Source organism: Salvelinus namaycush, chromosome 27 (assembly GCF_016432855.1).
Source record: "Salvelinus namaycush isolate Seneca chromosome 27, SaNama_1.0, whole genome shotgun sequence".
In the NCBI taxonomy this organism is placed as follows: domain Eukaryota; kingdom Metazoa; phylum Chordata; class Actinopteri; order Salmoniformes; family Salmonidae; genus Salvelinus; species Salvelinus namaycush.
The window spans coordinates 24799715-24810932 of NC_052333.1; the positions used below are offsets into that span (position 1 = coordinate 24799715).

The following is an 11218-nucleotide window of genomic DNA, read 5'->3' on the forward strand; positions in this document are numbered from 1 at the left end:
GGGCAGACATTGAAGAGTATTCTTTATCAGTCTCCTAAAAAGGTAGACCTGGCATTCCAACCATATGAGTAATGTGAAAATAAGGATTATTAGTCTCTGAGATATCTATTTGGAAGCGTTCACATCCTGAAGATAAGTGTGTCTGGAAAGTGTGGAGTTCTGCTCTGGCGACAGCTGATCTGTTTCAGTTCAGCCAAGTCCTTCTTTCAGTGGCACCTGTCTGAGTGAACTGTACTTGGGGGATGTTACATCCTCTATTTCTATGGTTACGTCACTGTCAGCATCATGTATTGCAGGTTGAGGAAGTTCAGAGATAACCTTTGGTCTGTGATGACATATATACAATCATATCCTCAGTATGACTATGGTTACTATTGCTCAATACTGGCGGTCACATTAGGATTGAATGTGTTCAAAGTAAAATGCTCCTTTTGTAATATTCATGATTCTACTTTCATCATTGACATGATGTTGGGGGTTAAGTTTACGCTTTTTTCCGTTTTTAAGTGATTCTTCACATATCAGTCAAATCATATCTCTCCCTTATGGAGTTGTGGAGAAAGTAGTAGATGTGACGATCCTCTAGTGGTGAAAAATGTGGACAACAGAGGCCTCCCCTCCATCAGCCCACCCACACTTCAGCTGTCACCCCTGTCCTATAAACATCTAACCCACTTCGACCAAACAAGCCTCTAAAACAAAATGTCTCTGTGAAATATTTATGGTTGGCTTCCAAGCCATGTGAAATACACTTCACGCCCTAACAAAATGAAAACTCTTAACTGGAGCAGAGTGGACGCCCAGGATAAGAGGCCCTGTTCTTCTGGGTCGTCTCCGTGTGGACAGAGGCCAATTGTCCAGCATGTCAGTGCTTGTAGGTGCCTTTCAACATGGAGCCCCAATGGAGTCGTTTCACAGTGAAACCTGAGATGAATGGGACAAGGCGACTTCAACACCTCTGGCCCCAGATTAAGAACAGACAGAGACACAAAGCCACGTCTCCAAGGTGATGGATCCGCTTTATTAGGGATTCCCAGGGCTTCAGTGACCATCAGGAGGCATTAAAATACAGTACAATACAATACATAGCGCAATGTCACTTATAAACACTAGTGCTCATCATACAGTTGGATCATACCCAGGGCCATTTGTGGTGAAGTAGCGGCAGCAAACATGCTACCTACATCAGGTCAAAGTTATCCTGGTCCCAGATCAGTTTGTGCTATCCTGCCAACTCCTATGGTCATTGTAAATAACTATTGGCAAGAGAGCACAAACTGATCTAGGACCAGGCTAGTTGAAAGTGTCAATTGAACAATATTTATCAAATATCACAGTGTTCAGTTCTCAAAACAGGTACCAAAAGCCAGAACATCAACAACCTGTTAATCATGTTTGACAAAAAGGAGAAAAACATTACAGTACAATATTACTGTTACACCGTGCCTTTAAAAACACTAGGCCTATTGGTTAGTTTTAAAATGCAGAAAGGAGAGTTCATCAGTGTAAGGTTATAAGGTTATCTCTAAGGAAACTGCCAGAAACAAAGCAGTTCAACGCTGGAGAGAAAAGTGCAAATCGTAAGAAAGTGGGTGTTTTGGAGGGATTGCTGCGCCAAGGTAACCTCTTGCAGGATATGTCAACTGGGCACAAATACATATGATTCACAATGCATTTCTATGCTGTCCCAATCCTACTATCTCAGCACTATGCTGCCGTCTTGTGCTTCGTCGGGTTGCCTCTTCCACATGCCTTTCTCCACTGTGACCTGGCACATCATGAGTCAATGTTGTGCTTTTATGATACCATAGCCGTCTCTCTTCTGTTTGTCTCTCACTGCAGCCCGATCCTGACAACCACACACACTCTCTGGTTCATGGGTCATTACCTGAACATCAACTATAACAACAGCAACCAACCAGTACGGCAAAACTCTGTTTAGAAACATTAGTATAGGAACCCCTTAGTCTTTGGAACAGGAGTTTGAAAAAATAACTACACTTGGCTTTGGGGTGCAAGAGAGAGATAGAGAGATGGAGAAATGGAGAGAGATGGAGAGAGAAACCCTACATACAATACAGTACGCTGCACAAGTCATGTCACGTCACACAGCTACCATATGTGGTGGAAAGCCAGTTTACAACCAAGAAATGACATCATCATGACATCACATGCAATTTTGCCTGTTGGGGATGGTACTGATGGTGAGAGATGCAGGAATGTCACTGTGAATTATGCCACTGACTTTAATGAGGTTCCGGTAGCTCATTAGCTCGGTGGAGGTAAGGTGTGCTGGAGGGTCAGGGGTCACCTCTTTCTGGGCATGCTCAGATGAGGAGCGTATCGTCACTTCTCATGGGGTACACGGGCCAGAAGGACCCGCACATTCACTTACTCCAACACATACCTCATAACAACCTCTATGCCTTTGTTATATACATAACATTTCAATCCCAAATGGATCTTGGTCAGGTTGCTGTTAACCTGTACAAGCTATGTGTTGGAGTAACTGAGTGAGCAGGCCCTCTACTCCTCCATGTCTCAGATGAGCACCCTGAGCTCCTCGTCAGTCAGCTGGTTGACCTCCATGATCTTCTCCAGCTGTTCAGCGTAGCACGCCGTGTCCTGCAGGAAGTGAGGTATCCTCACATGCTCCATCAGCGCCAGGCCTTTCAGACGATCCACATCCTCGTACGACACCTGGGCAGGCAGGCAGACAGGAACAATCAAGATGGAAATCATGCGAATGTATTTTAGAACAAGCAAAATAAAACAGACAGACAGAAACAATCAAAATGGAATTTGTGCTAATTTAATAAAATAAGGTTTCTATTAAGCAGGGAGTGCCACTGGCCATCCCTCCTCCTGGCAGGCTTTTGTTCCAGCCTTACTCTAACACAACTGGAACTGCCCTGATGAGCAGCTCATTGATGTGTTCGAGCAGGGCAGGAACAAAAGCCTGCATACCAAGTAGCTCTCTAGGAGGGTTGGCCACCTGTGCTATACAGATAAGCCTAGGAGGACAGACAGCAGTAACACTGGAAGCCCATCTGTGTGAAACACATTGTGAGTCATGTGTTCCCTCCCTATGCCTGAAGTCATTCTTCTCAGCAGAATAACATGGTCTGCTCTGCTCTCTCATACAGCTGTAGTTACATAAGCTTATTCAACCTGGCATCTCATTCAATTTCATGTGCAAATAAGCATTGTCGTTATGGTGAAGGAGAGAGGAAGAGAGGAGAATAATATGAAAGCTGTGCAGTCAAACACATCCAACGTATTGCCTTTGTGTCTCCTGTCTGCAGTTTAATGCAAACCCTTTGAAAAATAATCATTATGCACAAAAAGGCATAGGATGCAGACCATAGAATAAGAATTGGTTACCTTGTTAGCCGGTTAGGCAGCCTCCTGATAAACCAACTCTTGCTATGTCTACGGGTTCTAGTCTGACACATTAAACAGACCCCGTTACCCACCTTCCCCAGGGACATGAGCAGCTGGAAGTTAATCCTCTCTCTGTGTCTTAGGATCTTCAGGATGCCGTCCAGGTACACCTGGTCCTTCCTGAAACAACCTGAAATATACAACAAGCCCATCAAGATGACATCAGTACGTCCTGAAACAACCTGAAATATACAACAAGCCCATCAAGATGACATCAGTACGTCCTGAAACAACCTGAAATATACAACAAGCCCATCAAGATGACATCAGTACGTCCTGAAACAACCTGAAATATACAACAAGCCCATCAAGATGACATCAGTACGTCCTGAAACAACCTGAAATATACAACAAGCCCATCAAGATGACATCAGTACGTCCTGAAACAACCTGAAATATACAACAAGCCCATCAAGATGACATCAGTACGTCCTGAAACAACCTGAAATATACAACAAGCCCATCAAGATGACATCAGTACGTCCTGAAACAACCTGAAATATACAACAAGCCCATCAAGATGACATCAGTACGTCCTGAAACAACCTGAAATATACAACAAGCCCATCAAGATGACATCAGTACGTCCTGAAACAACCTGAAATATACAACAAGCCCATCAAGATGACATCAGTACGTCCTGAAACAACCTGAAATATACAACAAGCCCATCAAGATGACATCAGTACGTCCTGAAACAACCTGAAATATACAACAAGCCCATCAAGATGACATCAGTACGTCCTGAAACAACCTGAAATATACAACAAGCCCATCAAGATGACATCAGTACGTCCTGAAACAACCTGAAATATACAAGCCCATCAAGACGACATCAGTACGTCCTGAAACAACCTGAAATATACAACAAGCCCATCAAGACGACATCAGTACGTCCTGAAACAACCTGAAATATACAACAAGCCCATCAAGATGACATCAGTACGTCCTGAAACAACCTGAAATATACAACAAGCCCATCAAGATGACATCAGTACGTCCTGAAACAACCTGAAATATACAAGCCCATCAAGATGACATCAGTACGTCCTGAAACAACCTGAAATATACAACAAGCCCATCAAGATGACATCAGTACGTACTGAAACAACCTGAAATATACAACAAGCCCATCAAGATGACATCAGTACGTCCTGAAACAACCTGAAATATACAACAAGCCCATCAAGATGACATCAGTACGTCCTGAAACAACCTGAAATATACAACAAGCCCATCAAGATGACATCAGTACGTCCTGAAACAACCTGAAATATACAACAAGCCCATCAAGATGACATCAGTACGTACTGAAACAGCCCAAGTTCATTACATCATAACTCATAACACCCAAGGCCTGGTAGAAAATGCTGACTCCAGTAGGATAAAAGGCTAAAGCTAGAGATAAGTGTGTGCCTGCATGCAGGAATGCCTATGTATGGGCGTGTGAACAAACGTGTGTGTCTGTGTTAGTTACCAGGCTGTGCGGTGTCGGTCTGCCCCCTCTTGGCTCGTACACAGTAGTCCCAGCGTGTGTTGGGGTCCTGGACAAAGCGTCCCAGGCTGTGGAACAGCTGAGAGAAGGACATGCGGCTGGCATGGTACACAGTGTAGTAGAGCAAGGCAGCCCTCCACAGGGTAGGGTCCTTACGGAACAGGACAGAGTGGATGCTGGCCAGCCCCTCCTCAGTAGGGTTCAAAGGTCGGAGGTTGTGCTTTTTCCTGCCGACTCCGCTGCTCCACGGCTGCTGGGCGTTGTTGATTCCCCGGAAGTAGTGTGTGCCTGGGGAGAGGGCACAGACACAGGAAATGACCACAGTGACTATATTGCACCAACAGGGTGAAGAGACCCATTGACAATGTGCATGGAAGCTGACCTCATCCTAGAAAAAATAACAGTGCTGCTGAGTACAGCAGAGCAGAGTAGTGGGCCGAGGCAGCACACAGCAAGTTCAGTATTGAGTGGTCCAGTACCATGAGTAATGATTGTGTTAATTTAAATGTGCTGTGGTTGCGGATGTGCTTCTTATGAACCAAGACATGTTTTGAACCTAACACTCCTGACCCATTCTCCGTGATCCAGGAGAAACTGTGTGCATCGAAAGACCCTTGAAAGACATTACTGTGTGGCTGTAATACTGGAAAAACACTGAGATTTGTGCACCTCTTGACAAAACTAAGCATGATAGAGGTATAATGGAGTTATACTACCCACTGATCTCATGTCGTAGCATGCCCTCCAGCCAGTGTTCCCGGGCTGTGGCAATGTTGATGGTCAGAGTAGGCCGGCTGTTCACCACCGTCATGGACGCTCTGGAGAGGAGGTCGTCTGTCACATTGACCACTATCTGACAACAGACAGAGGGAGTGATGTTGAGACTCACTTCATATGGAGCACTATCTGGCAAAGACACCACAGAGAGATATGTAGTTAAGGAATGTGTACCTTAATAAGCGCTACGGTACATTTACATTTACATTTAAGTCATTTAGCAGACGCTCTTATCCAGAGCGACTTACAAATTGGGTACCAAAGCAGGATATGGGGTTACTATGTGGGGAGGGGACTGTGTGGCGGTTACGTCATATGAGGGAATTGTTCTGATTGGGGTGTGCAGAATGTTAATGATAGTGATTTTTGGGGGGGAGATTTAGGAGGAACATGGCGAACCAGCCCGTCTTGGCAGCCTGGTAGTTTATTCTGGCTGTTTCCTGTATTCTCTATGGCCTTCATGGCTCAGAACATGTCAGAGGTTATTATTCATCTATTCAGCAAAAACGACAGGGCCAACAGAGGGGTCAGGAGGATGTGCTAAGGGAAACAGAAACCTTGTACAAGCTGCCTGTCACCGCGGGGATGTCAGCCTTCTCCTGTATCTGTGTGGCTGTTCTTTTATACCCAGGTGTACCTGGGAACTGCTCTCTGGCATAGCCATTAGATGGTTAAAACATAGCTGACCCAGGATCTGTGTTAAGGGGTACCTTCTACCTTTCTACAGGTAAAAGTTGCCCTTGACCACAGATCTAGGATCAGATTACTCAAGATGCTCTCTCACCTCCCCAATACAGCCCTCCTTTTCCATGTACTTCTTGACCAGGTACCAGATCCGGCCCTTGGTGAGCAAGTTGCCCCCTGTGGCCTGCTCAAACTTCTCATAGTTCCCATACTTCTGGAGGGCCAACTCCATGATACGCACCGCCTGTAGGGAGAAACACAATGACATGCCATCAACTAACAGACAACATTATGTTCAAATCTAATGATGGACTGCGGTATCATCTTGGTAAGGATACAGCTATAAAGGCTTGATTCCATTCCAGTGCAACTTGTGTTCAGATGATATTGAGGAAAATAACAAGAACTTGTCTCATCCTTCAGTTGATTTGTTTGAAGGGATATACTGCATAGAAAACAGCTCCCTATAATTAGGCTATATCAGGGATGGGCAACTTTAATGGGGGTTGGGGACTCCAAAAATCTGAACTCATCATGATGGGCCACAGTTGCCCCCAAGTTTTAGAATTAATTTTGTGCAATTCCACACATTTTGCCATAGGGTGTAGAGAAAATGAGCAATTTTACAGGTAATTTCCTACAATTCTACACATTTTGCCATAGGGCTTTAATTTGCCCTTGATTACTTCACATTTAGATAGCAGTCCGCTAGAATAACTTAACAATCGACAAATGTTTTGCTGACATGGGCTAATTAAGTGACTATCAGTGACTGACATAACAATAGAAAAACTGTTGATGCACAACCAAATTTTGAATTTGCACCTTGAGCAGGGCCCCGTGGGCTGCCAGTTGTCCATCCCTGAGCTATATAAATAGCTCCCTATTGGGAATAGCACTTGGAGTCATTTTGTAGCCAGGTCGGGGCAGAACAGGTCAGTGCTTTCTCCATTCTCTCTAGTGTGTGTTCAGGGCTGTGGACTAGGCCTAATAGACAGTCCCTACTCTCTACAGGTCATTAGAGATCATCCTCTCTCTCGCCCCAGCACACACGCCACAGAGATCAAGTAGAGACCAGAAATCAAGTCAGTTCTGTGAAATGTACAGTAACTGGAGTTGTTATGCAATACTACAATTACCTGTTCACGTCACATAGAGTAAATCAGTTCCTAAAGTTGGGCAGATAGCCTAATTTGTGTTTCATCGTTTATTTAAGTTTAATAACAGTTCATTCTGATCATGGAGTATCTAACAAAAAAGGTGTCCTTTTCTACATTAAATCTACATCAGTAGAATGAATGGACACACAGTTGTACACACTGGGAGTGTGTAAAACAAGACTGGTGCCAGGAGTGGAAGAAAGAAAACATGATAGCACAAACTGCAATGTCCTCCACAGGATCACTTTACAGTGCATTTCCTGTAGTCTTCACTCAACTAAAGAGGCTGCCATATGTTACTATCAGTATACTAGTGTTACCCAGGTAGTTAGCATGCAACAGAACACCTGAGGGGATGCTACTAAGTTCAAACCGCACTCAAAACACTAGACCAGACTACATACTATTAATTCTACTGAACTATAATTTAGACAGCGGCCTATCTAGTACAATCCTTGTGATTTACAGTAGTACTCATTACTTTAAAGCATAAACCTCGGGCCTTTTATTGGAAACGTATTTGTCCCTCAATTCATTCTTGTAGCTCCGCTAACTATCTATGTATCATACAAAGATGTGCATTCCTATTCATGTATCCATTAACCTTTACGGTGTCTGATTTCTCTTGTCTTTCTTGTTGGGGTAATCACAACATGACTTTTAACATACTCAACTATTGATCTGTCGGTAGAGTAGCTTGTTGGATATCTGCCCAGAATAAGGGCTAATGTGGATATCCATTTGATACATACTAATGTGGATAGATATTTTCTGCCTCAACCCTACAGCTCAGACTGAGAGAGCACTGGTATCTCTTTCTATCTCCTGACTGGTGTGTTAAGCTGGAGTTTTAAAGCAAGTTTTTCCCAAATAATCCATCTGATCTTGTCTGACAAGATTTGTCTGCTACCTGGTTGCGTGGCTTTCACTGAGTGGCCAGATTTACTTCAGCTCAGTCTATCTCTTGCCTTTGCTGAAAATAGTTGTATAAAACCTGTCTCCCGTTCCTGGCCTTACACTTACCTGTGACAGTAATTGACATGGTATTTCACTCCTCACCTCTCCACTGTGTTAGCTGATGTGTAGGTAGATTTCTGGTTTAAAATGGCCGAAAAGTGCTATTAATAAATTGACATGGGTCTCACCTGTGTCAGAAAGCGGTCGGAGGCGTTGTTGTGGCGAGCCAGCACCAGCGGAGACACGGGGTTGCTGTACTCAAACTGAGGATTGTAGCTGAAGTCCGACTTGAAGAACTTCACCTTCTCCTTCTCCACGTTGGACGGCTTGATGGCAGTGAGGATGCAGAGCTTCTTGACCCCGGCATTCTCCCCTTCCCGCATCACCCCTCCTCTTTGCAGAGAGGGCAGCTTGGTACGGGGTGAGCTGGTGAAGCAGGTTTTCCGGGGCCGGGAGACAGGGCGCGGGGACAGGCACATGGTGCTACCCAGGACCTTGGTGCTGTGGGCTGGCTTGGGCCCGCTGGGGAAGCCCCCTGAGGCGGAGGAGAGCCTGGTGTCTCCGCTGCCCTGCTGGCCCAACAGTAACAGAGGAGTTACAGACGGACGGTGGTGGCTGTCGTGTGACCTGCAGGTTGTAGAGGCACATCTCACAGTCTTCTTGGGCCTGCGGTACGGGGAGTGCTTGGGGCTCTGTCTCTCCTCCTCCTCGGCCTGCAGGAGTACATTGTAGCTGCTGGTTCCCGTGGTGAAGAGGTCCTTGAGGATGCTGGATGACAGCTTCTCCAGGCACACCTGAGTGGGGCTCACAGGCCGCTTGTCTGGCACCGTGGGGCTCGAGTACTTCTTAGAGATCTCCATCTCTACCGGCACCATCGAGCTAAGGAGGAACTTCTTAGACTGCTCCATCTCTGGCCAATGGAGCCTTTCTGAAACAACAAGTGATGATGACTGACCGAGGGTTGAGTCAGTAATGCTGACGCAGCAGCTTACTTATTTTAGATTCTCTCACTCACTTGCTGAACAGTACCTACATAGAATAATCCTCTTACAGAACAAGACACAGAGGAGTGTCTTCAGTCTGCAGCCAGTTCAGCTCTAAAGCTGTATGCGTGCGTTGTTCAGAGAAACCTAACAGAGGTTTATTCAATAGCTCAGAAGGTGATATCATCAGTTTGGGTTTGCAGTGCAACACTGACTCAATCAGCCTCGGGCAATAAAGGCTGCTACTATCCTCCTCCCCTTCATACAATCACAGTGCATAGACCTCATATGGACATATCCGACATACTCTGCAGTTACAGCTTTATAGCAATTGTATCAGCAGTCCTTAGTGGGACTAGCAACTATGCTTCATTGATTTCTCTATGCACAAAGCACAGTCAGTTATGATGTAGGCCTAGTCACCTAATTATTCCAATCATGTCTCCAGAGTCTGACAGGGTAGCAGCCCTTGTGCAGAGCCTTGTGTCCTGAGCTCCAGTGGGATGGCTGGATGACCAGGAGCATCATCACACTCCGTATAACCACTCTGTTCAGACAGGAGCGCTGATGTGGAAGTTATGCGACCACTGCACTAACAACACAACCACTTCAGGGCTTCAGCAGATCACATGGCAACAACAGACTTGAAAACAAACCATTCCAGATAACATTGCCAAGCTGAATCATTCCAAAAGATAAGGGAGTCAGTAGCTGGTCACGGAACAAATATATTAAGAATGGATAAATATCCCTTTTGACCATGTCAATGTTTTCTGCTATATTACAGCAACAGGTGTCGTTTGCAGTTCTTCTACAAAATAATTGTCGTGCTGCACTGCAAAATAGCTTCATTTAGATTTTTGAGGAAGTATAGTACTGACAAGTAATGCAGTACAATAGCTACTGGAAGTTAGAATGCATATTTAGACTTTTATAACAATTTGGCTGTACTTTCATATAGCTATTTATTTGAATGTGTGATTTTATTTAAAGTGACGTTGGGTGTCTTGAAAAGCGCTTAAAATAAAATGCATTATTATTATTAAGCATGTAACTACTTTATGACAGCTTTGTAATTATGTCTAAAAAACATTCCATTACTGATAAGTTAGTGTCAAAACATTTGCAGAATGATAGGAACATGGAGCATATATGCAGCACAACTGTTATAAACCTAATAACGATGACACTTTAAAATCATCATAAAGTATGCTCAGCTACATAACAGTAACCAATAAAGCATTGTATCTGTTTGAAGTTCAGTGTGTTTCTGTTGTTGCTGGCGTTCTGACCAGGTTGGAAATATTCAAGTAAATTAAAGGCATACACAGATAAAGTGCATACATACCAGTGACATTTATTGATTCGAGCATCCTCTGAGACTTTGTTCTGCGGTCAACCTCTTGACAACGTCTTCCAAGCAAGAAACAAGTAACGTTAGCTTGCTATTATAGCTAGCTAACAATTAACGTTAGTTAGCTAACAAGCTTGCCAACTGTCAGTAACCTAACCTAGCTCGCTGGTTAGCGAGATCAAACTGAACAATACTAGCTGGCTATGGTCAATTAACGATAACAACAGCTAACCAGCTAGCAGAGAATGTCCTATTTTGAGCTCCTCGGCATCAGTCGTGTCGCTGTAACGTTAGTTCTGGAGCCGAGACACCAGATACGAGCTGTTTCCATGGTGCCCGGGCAACGTCACACAGTTGTGCTTCT

The 11218-nt window shown here is 44.5% G+C and overlaps 1 protein-coding gene across 1 annotated transcript; it reads right to left on the reverse strand.

The window, feature by feature from the left end:
* Positions 1-1044: 1044 nt before the first annotated feature.
* Positions 1045-11074, reverse strand: LOC120022298 (uncharacterized protein KIAA0895-like). The gene is made up of 7 exons (XM_038966199.1): positions 10849-11074; positions 8706-9445; positions 6501-6644; positions 5660-5792; positions 4922-5227; positions 3477-3574; positions 1045-2700 (listed from the first exon to the last, which is right to left on the reverse strand). Exons 1-7 carry the CDS (start codon positions 10871-10873, stop codon positions 2542-2544), a joined length of 1605 nt encoding a protein of 534 aa, XP_038822127.1. The 5' UTR covers positions 10874-11074; the 3' UTR covers positions 1045-2541.
* Positions 11075-11218: the final 144 nt, after the last annotated feature.

Bases quoted from the DNA above. Each gene is read 5' to 3' on its own strand.
- LOC120022298 (XM_038966199.1), bottom strand. From the start codon at position 10,873: ATGCTCGAATCAATAAATGTCACTG. The intron at 9,446-10,848 runs GTATGTATGCAC...TTGTTGTTTCAG, and splicing joins CGAATCAATAAATGTCACTG to AAAGGCTCCATTGGCCAGAG. The intron at 5,793-6,500 runs GTGAGAGAGCAT...GTCTGTTGTCAG, and splicing joins AGGAGGGCTGTATTGGGGAG to ATAGTGGTCAATGTGACAGA.